Source organism: Perna viridis, chromosome 9 (assembly GCF_037379345.1).
Source record: "Perna viridis isolate PV_CMFRI_1.1 ecotype Kerala chromosome 9, ASM3737934v1, whole genome shotgun sequence".
Classification (NCBI taxonomy): domain Eukaryota; kingdom Metazoa; phylum Mollusca; class Bivalvia; order Mytilida; family Mytilidae; genus Perna; species Perna viridis.
Genome location: NC_142453.1, coordinates 43,683,753 through 43,697,465, shown reverse-complemented (window position 1 = coordinate 43,697,465; position 13,713 = coordinate 43,683,753). Strand labels below are relative to the sequence as shown.

The 13,713-nt window shown below is 32.3% G+C and overlaps 2 protein-coding genes across 3 annotated transcripts in view; one reads left to right on the top strand and one right to left on the bottom strand.

Moving 5' to 3' along the window:
• The window catches only part of LOC148608642 (uncharacterized), a 21,347-nt gene extending 18,073 nt beyond the window's left edge, over window positions 1–3,274 (bottom strand). Inside the window, exons 1-3 of one of the 2 annotated variants that reach the window (XM_088543934.1) lie at window positions 3,135–3,274; window positions 1,980–2,050; window positions 756–912 (exon numbers count right to left, since the gene is read on the bottom strand). In XM_088543934.1, coding sequence (XP_088400060.1) covers window positions 756–912; window positions 1,980–2,005 — 183 coding nt within the window. In that variant the 5' untranslated portion in view covers window positions 2,006–2,050; window positions 3,135–3,274. Of the gene's footprint in view, window positions 1–755; window positions 913–1,979; window positions 2,051–2,844; window positions 2,984–3,134 lie in introns of those variants that run through there. The other variant, XM_088543933.1, reaches the window with a different exon arrangement.
• LOC148608641 (SKA complex subunit 2-like) lies at window positions 3,041–13,713 on the top strand. Its single transcript, XM_088543935.1, has 9 exons — window positions 3,041–3,100; window positions 5,440–5,520; window positions 6,324–6,419; window positions 7,194–7,274; window positions 8,680–8,869; window positions 9,339–9,469; window positions 10,016–10,059; window positions 10,999–11,074; window positions 13,065–13,713. Exons 1-9 carry the CDS (start codon window positions 3,068–3,070, stop codon window positions 13,122–13,124), a joined length of 792 nt encoding a protein of 263 aa, XP_088400061.1. The 5' UTR covers window positions 3,041–3,067; the 3' UTR covers window positions 13,125–13,713.

The following is a 13,713-nucleotide window of genomic DNA, read 5'->3' as shown; positions in this document are numbered from 1 at the left end:
TGATTTGTAATCTTTACATTTTACAGACATGATAGCTTGGAAATGGTCAGGACTTTCCATTCTTGAAAATAAATTTGAACTGCTCTGTTTTCAACCACATACTAATTAAGAAGGCCATAAATACATTTCTCCCATTCATAGGCTTCATTCACACTGCACGAGCGAGTGATTAAAAATTTGTAAATTCCCGCCACATGCCGTAGTTGATGTTTGGAGAATTAAGGGTGTTGTTTAATTTAACAGCACTTAATTTTGACCATGGCTGGAAATTTTCTCGTACTTTCTTGTTGCTGTAAAAATAATCCTTGTTTATCAACTAATCATAATGGTAGTGATATCGATGATGCAATGACTTGAGGACTTCAGGGGAGGTCCTTGATGACATAGTTGATGTTGTTTTTTTTATTTTTATTCATGGGAGAAACAGATTTTCCCTCATTTCTCTCAGGGGTTAAAGGATTTCACCACTCTCGACAGTTAAATTTTAGATTTTAGCCCACTGGCTAAAGCTTGTGGGTTAAAATCTAAAATTTAACTATCTGAGTGGAGAAATCCTGTAATCCTGACTGAAGGACAATCTGTATGTAATAAGCTTGGAAAATTGAAAGATCATAATTAGCATTTGTTAACCAGTATTCAAAGAATGATGTATAATGATGCATATGACTTACATCAAATGAAATTACTCTGACATTTCAAGTAAAATCATTGATAGTTTTATTCTTACAACAACAGAAAACAAACAAACTGATTACCCTAAATATCCATTGCTGAAACCAGAAGAACAAAGACTTAACTCCAGTCAAATGCAGCAATAACTTCAGCAAGCCAATCCATCCCATAATATCATCCGTAACACCATCTTGTCCAAAACAGTCATTCAGTAAAATTGCTTCTATCTTCTTTGGAAATCTGAAATTAAAAATTTTAATTGAATAATGTTAATGTCACATGTGTTGTCTGTACATTGTGAAATGTATATATGTTACTGCTCTGACAAAGCTCTGTATAAATGTTACGTGTAACAAGGACTGTTGTTTTTACTGATCTATTTACACTATATTTACATAAGTATTAAGGGAAGTTTGCAGTGTGCATTGTTCTTCTTTCGGTGATGTCAGTATGACAGAACAACAGATATATCCCAGAGACATAATACATAATTATATAAACAATGTTATCATATCTTTAAAAGTGATATGTACATTTTAGTATGCTTGATATGACCATGACTGTATATGCCATATCATACCCTCCAGTCTGATATGGATTTTATGAGTGCCGAATATGGATTTACTGTAGAAAATCCATAGGACACTAGTATCGTGTCCTCACATGCAATTTCCCTACCAGTATTGGACCTCAGTTATGGTGCACTTTCAGTTGTTTGCAACCCAAAATATGACTGAAGTGGAGGATGTCCAGCGCTTCAGAGAAATCAATGATGATGACACTTATACATTTGTCAATAACATGAAAAACCCTAACACAAGAAGGAAAACCACAACTGACTGCAAGGTCACCCATGGCTGATATAAAAAATACCATAATCTACTAGAATATGGGTTATGCCAGGTAATAATCTACAAGTATTACTACTTAACAGTTATATTGGGTTTGTTTGACCCTAAAATGTTAATCTTTTTTACAAATATTTATCAGTATTAATCAAACCCTAAATGAAGAAGTTCTATCTGCCACTTGTATTGGATATTTCTGATTAAAAAACCTTTGAAAGGTTACTCTCTCCCTCCGACATATTCACAAGCCTGGCAAACAATGAACAGACTGTAATGTTAGAACTTTGTTGTTAACATAAGGGTTATGCATCATCTATATGTATCTCATTTAAAGTTAAAATGTCCCATTCCAATCAGAAGAAAAACCTGCTGACAATTTCCGAAATACCAATGAAAATGACAAATTTTAACCAGAATTACAAAACTGAACTAGATATATATATATGCATACACATGTACCTCTTGCTATCATCTTCACTAGTCATCACAAAGCAGTTGACCTCTATAGGGACACAGGCTGGCAACAAAATCTTCAATACAAAAGATAAAATTCATCATATCTACATATAATTTTGTTACTGAGTATTGTATTTAACCAGAACAGGTATGGTGTATATGTCAAAAAGAGACAACAACCCCACCAGGATGAAAATGTCAGCACAAGGCCATCCATTAGTCTTTAATGATCGAAGAGGGAATCCTCATACCACAGGACAGGCTGCAGCTGGCCCTAAAACATCATTATACACTGGTACAGTGAAAGAGTTTCCTCTATATCTTCTTTTTCAGGTATCCAGTTATCCATCACATATTTGATGATTACTAACTGCTGCGCATGTGCAGTAAAACCAAAACATTTATACAATCAAATGCCCAAAATAGTGATGAAAAAAACAGACAAAAACCATAGGATAAAAAATATTTATATTTTAATTGGATTTAATTTAAAATTCTATTGTGGAAAAGGACAGCTAGAGTAAGCTGTTCTTTAAAAGTTTCTATTGAATTATGCTGTGTGATGTTTACAGGTAGTAAATTCCATTGTGGTATGGTTCTAGGGAAAAATGAGTATTTGAAACAATCTTTTGACGCAAAAATGTGTCTCTAGGGTCTAAAGGTAATAATACTGTGATTGGAACTGCTACTAACTGATGTGTGACTTTATAAAACATAATATCTGAGTCTTTAATCTGCATTGTTGAACTTGAAGTTTAGGCCAGTGTAGTGATTGCAAAATGTCAGTAACATTGCTGGTATTGTGATAGCGGTTGCTTTAGAGGGCTTTGGAATATCTAAATTCAAATGTTGATGGACCTATACATACTGTATAATAGGCACTGTGGCGAAAGTGTTAATGAAATGGAATGGTGCAGATATATGTAGGAATTAAGTTGCTTCATAGATCACGAGATCAGAGAATCTTTATATTCTTCAGCTCATAATTACCGCCCTTCCTTGACATTGACCAATCAGATGATTCGTAAGGGCTGAACTCGGAAAATTTGACCAATTGAAATATACTTTGCTTTAACCGGAAGTAAATAGAAATGGAGAAGAATGCTCAGATTCTGGAATCTATGGTATATTTTCATGTTCATACAAATTATAACTTACAAATTAGTCCTCTTTTTGTACAGTTCTTCTTCTTCTTTTTGTAAATTAATAGAAGGTCGTTAAAAAACCCTCAGGCAGTTCAAGGGTTTATAGTTATACATTGTAACATACATATGTAGCCTTGTTGGTATACTCTGCTACAGGGAGGTGCTCCTTTCTACAGTGAAAGTTGGGGTATTCCTGCTAGTGTTAGCTTTTACAAAGAGAAAATCCCTGGTCCAAACTGTCAGTATCTGAAGTACATGTAGTATGATCTGACCTACTTGCCACTTGGTTAGTATCACTGGTTTGACTCTCCTCATGTGAATAAGATTTAGGCTTGTTGACTCAGCTTTGACAGGGTTTTTCCAGGATTTTGAAAGCTTTAGTCACTTGTGAGATAATGAGGACCATTTTAAGGTATAGTTTTTATTAAAGTACAGTAGTATTTGCATCTGTTGTTGATATTTCAGAATCATCTGTTATTTACAGCAGTGTGTAAAACATGAAATGAAACTTAAATGTACATGTACATGTATATTGCATATGAATAAAGCACATATTTTTTTTCACTGTCATGCAAGCATGTTTTCCAGAGAATCCAAATAGCATGTCTAAGATTTTATTAAAAAAAGAAATTCCCCAGCTTTTTTAGAATCATCAAAAATAGAAATCCCTTTACACTCTTACACATTTATCAGGGACATACATATATGTCCCTGGCGTAATTATAAATGTATTTCATAAGAAAAAAAATGCTGTTTCTGCATTGCCACCCTTCGTAGAAACACAAAAATACATCTAGCACAGTGTAGATATAGAACTGCCTTAGCGTGCACCAGTGCTACATTGGACAGATATAAATATTTTCAAATAGGTATTTCCCTATTGTTGCCTCATGAGATTCTGTTTTTAGTACAATTTTCAATTATACAGACTAATGGACCAAGTTAATGACAAATTTATGTCATTATTATTCAGTTATACTTACAAATGTAGTATTGGTCCTTCAGGAATTCATTGATAGCATAAATGATAGTTTCAGGATTGTAAATACAAATGTACTGCTGACATGCAACTACAAAATGTAGTGACACCGGGGTAGTGACAAAATTATCCACATTTGGTTTACACTCTAGTTTGGTGTAAATAACTGATAAATAACTTTTTATGTCATTTTTGATACAAATTTAAAGAAGTAAAGGAATTTTCTCAGCAGCAATTGTTATTGGCATTTGAACTTTCACAATTTAGTGGTCAAGAGATCAACATTTACTCCACATGCCTGATTAGTGCAATTGGTGAATTAGGTTATTGTTTACACAAAATTTTGACACCTGTTGAGAGTTGTAATTAGGTTGGGGTAATAAAATTGTCACTTTTGCCATTTAAACGAATGTTGGACTTGTAGCTCTCAGTGTTTTTTTGTACTTTCAAAGATTTCAAATGGTGAAATCATTCATCATTCTGAAAAGTCTTTCGTCATTGGCGAAAATGATGAGCGCTAGAAAATTCATTGCTTGAGATTTTTGTACTCAAATGTTGACTTCTTTGATAATGTATCACAATGTTGCTGTTGTGTAAATTCCTCCACTTTCCAGAGAACTACAATCTCTCTGGACTGAGTACTGGCTAAAAGATATAATGTTGTTTAATGTTAAACATGTTGTACACATGGATTGAATTTTAAGAAATTTTTTCACCACTAAAAAATATGTAAAATGTATACATGTACACTGAGATCTTACTATATCATGGTACAGTGTAGTTAATAGTTTTCTAGACTGAGACAATCATGCATCTAGAAAGTGCATTTCTGTTCTATCTGAAGTTAGTGCAACATCTAATCATTCGTTGCATTAATATTATTTTTTTTTGATGCAGTATCTTAACACTCAGTAATTGTTTACCAAAAGGTGTAGAAAATTTATGTGCTTAAAAAATGTTGACATTGTAATCGCTGTGTTGAAAGAAAATTCTCTACATTTTTCGCAATGCAAATTTCAACAACTTTTCAGTGGATGAGGATAACTTTTTAATTCTACTTTCAACTTCATTCAATTTGACAATTTTTCTGAACATGATCATAGAAAAAAATAAAAATGCCTGTAAATCCCAAAAAATTTTGAGTTTGACTTTGTCCCTATTTTTCTTGTCCTTGGGAAAATTTGTGGTTTCAAAGGTTACACTTGACCCCTAGATTTTTGTCTTTCCATTTTCTTCAATCTTGTTCTATTAGTACTGTGATACAATAGGACCTGCAATATAGAGGGAACAGTATACATGTACATGTATGTCTCATTAACTTAGAACCTATAAATTTCAGTTCCAGCAAGCTGAGTCAGATCTGAACTACTTGTCACGTAAAATTGAATTTGAATTTGACAAAGACAATGAAGAAAATAAGGTAACATACAACATTTAACATTACCATACAAAGAGTTAACTACAAACAAAAACAGGGCTCCCTTCACTTCAAAATGATCGGAAGAAGTGGCATCTTCTTGCCAGCAAGAATGGGAGAAGTGATGTCTCCTTACCAGCAAGAGTAGGATAAGTGACTTCTCCTTACCACAAGGGTAGATGAAGTGAGGAAGACCAGGAAGAAATGAAATTCTTACCATAATGATACTTGAATAAACATTGGTTTCATCTTTCTTAAACAACTTATAGAGAGATAAATTTGTATTCATCATGTGGCCATCTTAGCAATGTTCATAGGTCAGAATGTAATATTGCTGATAAAACAGATCAATATTAAATTATTTGTGGAAAGTTTTAAAGTTACCAGTATATAGGTGTTTGGTGTCATTTTATAATAACATTGTATACAAAATCAATATTGAGTTACACAGTTTGTGGCTGACAGAAAAACTTCTTACTACTGAAAAGCACTGATCAAGAGGAAAAATCTTGTTTAAGTTGTCAAGATAATTAAAATTAGACCTACAAATGTATCAGTTGTTTCTTTCATTCACTGCATATAGCATCAAACAACACTTCATTCTACTTTCTGTTCAGATGACTTTTTCAGAATCCTCAGGTTTTTACCTTTGAATAGTGCTTTTAAAATCATGAAAGATGAAATCAGAAAGGTCATCTGAACAGAAAGTAGAATGGACTGTTGGTAGATCCTACATTGTTAAGTTATGGTTTGGTGGTTAACATCATGTAAGATCACGTTGTCACTGCTTTTATTTTATTTTCCAGGTTAATCCAGCTAAGATGTTACAGAAAATTCAGGACATAAAGAAAGAATATGGAGCCTTGGTTCAAGAAGCTGCCAATATTCAAAAAGTGCAAAAAGTAATAATATTGACAAAGTAGAATTTGTTATTGAATAAATGAAAATAGGATGTAGAAGAGACTGAGGTCAATAACATTTGTAGGTTCAGTCAGTGCCTGGTTATACAAAAAAAAATAATCTCAAATTGATATTTTTTTCAAATCTCTCCTCAACTCAAATTTTCTTCAGGCAGATCACTTGAAATTGAATGGAAAAACTCAGGATTTGACACAATTTTCAACTTGAGATTTCAAGAAGGCAGGAATATATGATGAAGTGTCTGTTGATGTTGTGATTATAATTTGAAAAAAAAAATGACTATTATGAAGACAATGTGTTCCAGTGACCTATTTATTGTAAATTATGTCAGTGTTATATGTGTGCACAAGTTGAAATCTTTTTTTTATCTCAGTAAAAAAATTCTATCAGTTGAACTTAGTCTGGAAGTCTTGTATCACTTCACAGTCACAGATACAACATATCTTTAAGTGTATCTGTATATATTCTGTATTTAGGTCATAGAAAAAAATGTCTGTTTAAGGTTACCTTACCTACCTTATTTTTTTTGCCTACCCTAGCACATTTTATTGGTATTTTTTAATTAAATGCCAAATTATTTTTGGCTGAACCGTATTAAATTCAAGAAAACCGGTATCTATGTAAAATAATTCTATAAAATAATTTTTTCTTTACTTTATACCTTCCTACATGTAAAGTACCCTATTTTTTTTAACCCAATGTAACCATAAACAGACATTTATTTCTTTTTTGCCATATTTAATTGTTATTTACAGGAAGCTGCTGATTATTTCCGAAGTCAGATAACGACTGTATGTAAACTGTTAGAGAGTCTACAGCATCAAACTGGTCAACCAGTGAGTATGGAGATATTGAATTAAGAAGGTAGACCTAGAGTAAAGTCTTGAAATCAGTGATATGTTTGTATCATATTCAATTTCACCAAAACCTTTTAAGCTTTCCTTTGAAACAGAATGAAATCAGTCCAAGTTACTTCAATGTTTACATGAGATTAAATTCATATGCTGAACACAAATGTTCCAATGATTTCTAAGAGTTGTGTCCCTTACCCTAGGTCTACCTCCTTAATACGAGTTAAATATTAGCCTACATCTGAGTATCACACTTATATATTTTTCTTACATTTGTAAAAATCATTGAAAAAAATGGGAAGATAGCTGAAAGGGGCATAATAGGATAGGTAAACAGTTGTCCATTTTTTTTAATAATTCATTATACCAGATTTAGATACTGTAAATAATTCTTTTTTCATTTTTTGTTTGTTTTTGAATTGCATATTTTGATTTTAAACAAATCTTAACACTACTTTCAATTTGAATTCACTTCCCTGACCCATTCTGCCGGCCTGTCTGATACCTACTCCAGATTGACTGAACGTCTTTTGTTTGCCTGGCAGGTGATGATTGGTATTAACCAAACTCCCTAAATTTTTTTAGTTTGATCAACAAGTTTTTGACTGAACAGAGCTAATCAATAGATAAGGATTATATTTGTGACTGATAAATGAACAAAGTTCAATTTGATTGATTAATTATTTTGGGTCACAAGGGAGGTAGCTAAATCTAAAAATATCTGGTTAAAATCAACAGTTGGTATTCTGCTTTATAAAGCATAAGATGAACTAGTTTTATTACCATGTGATTTAAACATGAGTTACATAAAATTTACTCACAGTATTAAGTGATAAGTTCAGGGCTATTCCTGGAAAAATGTAAACAGGGGTTGGACATCACTTTTGAAAAATTGTATGGATGGGGGTATACCAAAGCATACATAATATATACATTGCTGTGAACATTTTATTTTAATTCTATGAGTGGTGGGATATAAAATGTGTTGTCCAACCCTCCCATACACTTTTTCCTGGAATAGCTTTAAGGACAACTCCATAAAAAAATAGATTAAGGACTTTTCTTGAGAGATACAATGTGAATTATTTAAAAACAACAAGTAGATCTAACTAATTATTTTAATACACAGGGGTTAAATAAAAGCAATTCTTCTAATTCATAAAACTTGCCAAATCAAAAAACAAAAAATTGTACACGATATTAACATTATTATTATATCAGAATTGTCTATTTTTACAACCCTAAATATATTTGCAAATATAATTCTTCCAAACACAAATTGGAATAGACATTACCTGTATAAACAATGCTAGTGTCCCATGTTTACTACATTGTATTTTCTTGTCATTAAACAAGACATTTAGTTGATGATAATAATGTTATGTCCTAGGACAATGGAAGGCCTCAGGAGTTAGACAAAATAGAAGAAATTTTAGGAATCAAGTTACCAACCAATTCTACTGAAGAACAGCGAGCTGATACAGCTAGTGACCAAAATAAGAATAATACAGAAGAAGATGATGAAGAGCATACTTACACAATAGATTCTACAGCATCAGAAGAAGGGGCTACTGCACCCTGTAATTATATGTAGCTCTCTGTTTCAAATTTACAAATGTGTTCCTGTGTAAATTATTACATGCTTACAACCAGACAGATGTTTCAGGAAAATACTGTATAAGTTTCTGTTTATACACATACATGAAAACAGGTTTTTCTTTACCTAAGTAGAATACTAGCATTTAAACTATTCTGTCTGATTTAAAAGGATATGTCTTGAGGCCTATCCAAATAAATTACTTGTTGTTTAATCTGCCCACACGAGTATATTCTGAGGTTTTTTACAGAAGAAACATTGGTCTAAACCAACACTTTGTCTAAGGAATAATATTGACTTTTAATTATTTAATGCAAAACTTTTATTTTTCTTACAAAGAAAATTGTAAAAAAGCCTTAGGTTGTATTGTAATAATGACTGGAATTGGCTGGCATCAGTATTTCTTGTTATTAACAACCAAACACAGGTCTAAATCAGGCATATTCTTACAGGTGTAGAGCCCTCACTGTCCCCAGCAGAAAGACGAGCTGAATCTACAGAGTTTATAGAAGTTACTCAGGCTGAGTTTGATACTGTATCATCATTAATCAAAGGCAGGGTCAAACTCATTGAAGTCAATATGGTATAAACTTCTTTATAATACCTTGACTGCTCTGTATCCAATTTTAAGAAATAAAATTTTGACTCTGGCCATCTGTCACGCTAAGCAGATGCCTACTAAATGTTATTAATGGATATCTTAACATTTTAAAAAAAACAATTTATCCTCTGTTGTTTAGTATCTACTAAAAATGTACATGTGTTTTTGAACCCTACAAAGCTAATTTCAACTTGCCCTGTGTTCTTATTAGGCCAAAATTAAAATTTAGTTTGTTTTCCCTTACTCTGCCTACCCATAAAAATAGGCCCTATCCAATAAAATAACTCCCATTCCCTGACAAGTTTTTTTTTTTTTTTTTTTTTTTTTTAATTTTCAAATCACATTTTTACCTCTTTGTTCGTGGTTTTTACAGAATCAGATGAACTTCAGGGAAAATAAATACTTTCCTTGCCTATCTAACCAAAGCCAGGAGCTAGGGTTAGTTACGAGAAAAAAACATTAATTTAAGTGTGGCCTTAGTGTAGGAGTCTTCTTTAAATATAATATGCTGATATTTTGTATTAACAGGTTTACAGAATTTTGTGGAGGCATTTCAAGGAAGAGGGAAATCAGTAAGTCTGTGTAAATATCCATGACATATTATCTACTTCTATAATGTAAAGTTTAAACTATTCTTCATTTACATAATTTATATTACTGTTGTGGGTACAAATGGTATGATGATAATAATTAGGATTTCTACAGCGGGACTTATACAAAACAATGAATTGGGTGTACCTATTGACTTCGATATTTTTATTTCCCTTAATGTACTAAAGATTCAAGGGGGAAATTGGATTTTAGACACCAGAAGGTCTGGGGTGTTTTTTTGTTTTTTAAATAAACATGATTTAAAATGATTTTGTTATTATTCAAGTACCACAACTTTGGGCTTCATTTTTGGATAGCCAAAATATTTGTACTAAAAAGATATATACTGTGAAGTAAAGAGGATAATTTGATTGGTTGATAAATCTTAGTTAACATCTTTTTGTAAACATAGAATTCTGAGTGGTCATATTTATAATTAAATATCATTTTTGTGGAAAATAATATGATTTATTCACATGTATCACACAAATGTTACAAAGTTTACACAAATGGGACAAAGATACTGGCTGGGTTGTATTGAGTCGGTAAACAAGAAGTAGAAGTGTAACAGACCAGAAATTGCATCCCACAATATAGAAACATCTAGTGGCTGTTATTTATAGCTGCTGAGAAAAATGTCCATATACACATGTGCAACCTGGCCAGAAATACAAAACACACAGCATATACTTCAGTTCATATCAGTAATTTTTGTCAACTGTTGAATTCAAAACATCTCTCTTTCCTCAAGTTAGTAACATACAGCATCAAATACAGGAAACAGTGTTACTAGTTACATAGTCACGGACATACATACAATGTCTAGTTACATAGTCACGGATATACATACAATGTCATGGTCACAATACTCTGCTGCTATATTTTGGTCATGTACATATCATATTATTTTTGTATTTCAGGGACCCACTGTCCTCTAGTGATATGAACAAGATGGGTCTAAAAGTGTTTGGTTCTACTGGTGAGGCCAAACTTAAGGTATGTCTCATCAGGTATAAATTGTTTACCACTCCAAAAAACATTTTCAGTGCACTTTTCTTCATGTGCCTTGCTTTAAACAATTGCAAAGATTTGTGGATTTTTAGGCTGTGGATTAAGGAAACAGGTTTGTACATGTATATTTGTGAAAGCTGAAAATAGAGACTTATTAAATTACCTGTCAGGGATTCACCCCTTTTTAAGTTCTGATTTTGAATGCAGTGATTTCTACGATCATCAAATTAAGAGACTGTCCATGTAAAAATCAGGCAGATCCAAGGATATGATTGGCACAGGGTAAATTTTATCCCACTTAATTTTTTGTTTCAATGTAATGTTTATAGCATATGTATGTCTTAAAGTTTTTTTAAAGCAACATTGGATGGCTCAAAAAACAATTTCAAAGTTCCCTAACCAGGCATCCAAATTTTGCACAAAAATTAAATTATCTACCAATTTGTCCCCTTTGACGTGTCTCGAGGGGACATGGAAATGCCGGGTGTCTGTCTGTCCATGTTTTCCACACTTTTTTTTGTAATGTTCCTACCAAATCAGTTTGTTTACGGTATGTAGCCTTGTTATGATGAGTTACGTATTAAGTTTGACGTAATTTAATAATATAATAATAGTAATAATAATAATACTTCATTTCAAGACAGTTACACAGTTAGTTTACAACTAATCTTCTCTGAATCCCTCACACCAAAACAAAAATACATGTACAAGGTTAATTTCAATGCCACAAATTGAGTACTAGTAAATAATACATAAATGCATGCCAACAAAGTTATCATTTTACATTATAGTACATGTAAATACAGTTGAATTATTCTTTGGCCTGTTGGTCCATGACGAAGATTTTTAATTTCTGCTTGAAAAGACTTATTCGTTTTACACTTCTTATTTCATGTGGGAGGGTATTCCAATGAGGTGGGCCAGAGTAAACAAAATTATGTCTGAATAGTTCTGTCTTAGGTTTAAGAATAAAAAGAGCATTGTTTATGGCATTTCTAGAATGGTATGGATTTACTTTGGAAACAAAATTTTATTTTATCAGCTAAATAAGATGGAGCTAACCTATTTAAACATATGAAAATCAATAGGCACTTGAGATATATAATCCTGTTCTCTGCAGTTAGCCAACCTAAAGAATTAAAGAGGGGGTTATATAGGGCACAGAATTCTGCATCAAGTATAATCCTAGGTGCCCTCTTTTGTAGTCTAATTACACGTTGCAAATTTTCTTTTGTACAATTGCTCCAAATAGCACTATGATAGTCAATTAGTGGAAGAATATATCCAAAGTAAAACAGTTTCCTTGTTTCTGTTGACTTCGGATATGGTTGAATGATTTTTACAGAAGTTATGGCCCTTAGACTTAGAAAATTTTAAAGTTTTCTGCACTTTTTTAGTAATGCTCTTACCAGTTGATTTTATCTTATGTATGTAGTCTTACTATGAGAAGTTTTCAAAACATCATATAGCCTTGTTCATTGTTATTGTAACATTACATTGTCACTGATAAAGAAGGCAATTTGGTTGAAACATCTTTTTACCCAGGAGACATTAGAACGCTGTTCTTTTATTCAATGAATTTCAATGCTTTCTATTTAATCTGTTTCTCTTAACCATTGCAGGTGAACAAAAACAAACATTTAACTTTGAGAATGGATGTTATATGAAATGGATGAAAATCTATTGAAATAAAACATTTGTCAAGTGCCACTCACTGCCTGGGGTTGGGTGTCACTCACTGTCTGGTGTTGGGTGACACTCACTGCCTGGTGTTGGGTGCCACTCACTGCCTGGTGTTTGGTGACACTCACTGTCTGGTGTTGGGTGCCACTCACTGCCTGGTGTTGGGTGCCACTCACTGTCTGGTGTTGCCATGGACACTCTCCTAAACTTTCACTTGTTTAAGAAGTACATACTACTGTAGAAATATAATGTTTCTCATTGTTTTTTCATATTATCTACTTTTATTGTAAAGGTGTTACGATCACTGAAGCTGTTGACTTTATCAAAGAATAAAGATGTCCAAATATTATAAAGATGACATGTAAAGTGTATATGAAATCAGTAGACACAAGAGTCTGGGCTAGCCAAGTAGATGGTGGTGCTAGATGTTGCAGCAATTAAAAAGTGACTGATGTATTAAATCATTATATCAACTTGGTTGAGATAAAGTTGTTGTGGATATATATGTTTGGTACTGTATTGAAGAGTAATTATAAGGGTATTGATGATAACGTTCATATGACTGAATGAAATTGTACAGCAGTTTAGAATCTGCTTTTTTTGTTTATAATACTTTGAGCTATAGCATTAGGAATTAATGTGATGTGTTATCACTGTAACTAAAATTTCTAGTGCAGAATTTATAACTGAAATGGGAATTTTCTCAATACTGTCTTATAACTTTTAAAATTGTTATTTACAGTAATTTCCCATCTCCTGAATGTAACAAAATTTAAGAATTATCTCCCTTGGCAATTGATATTTTCAATTTTTATCAAGATATTTTCTTAATATTTGCACATGAATTTTATTTGTATATCAGTATGTTGCAATAGTTTTAAACCTTTGTTTTGTTTTGTACTTATTTCATTGTTAAATAAAAAAAGGAGAAAGTTAACAAA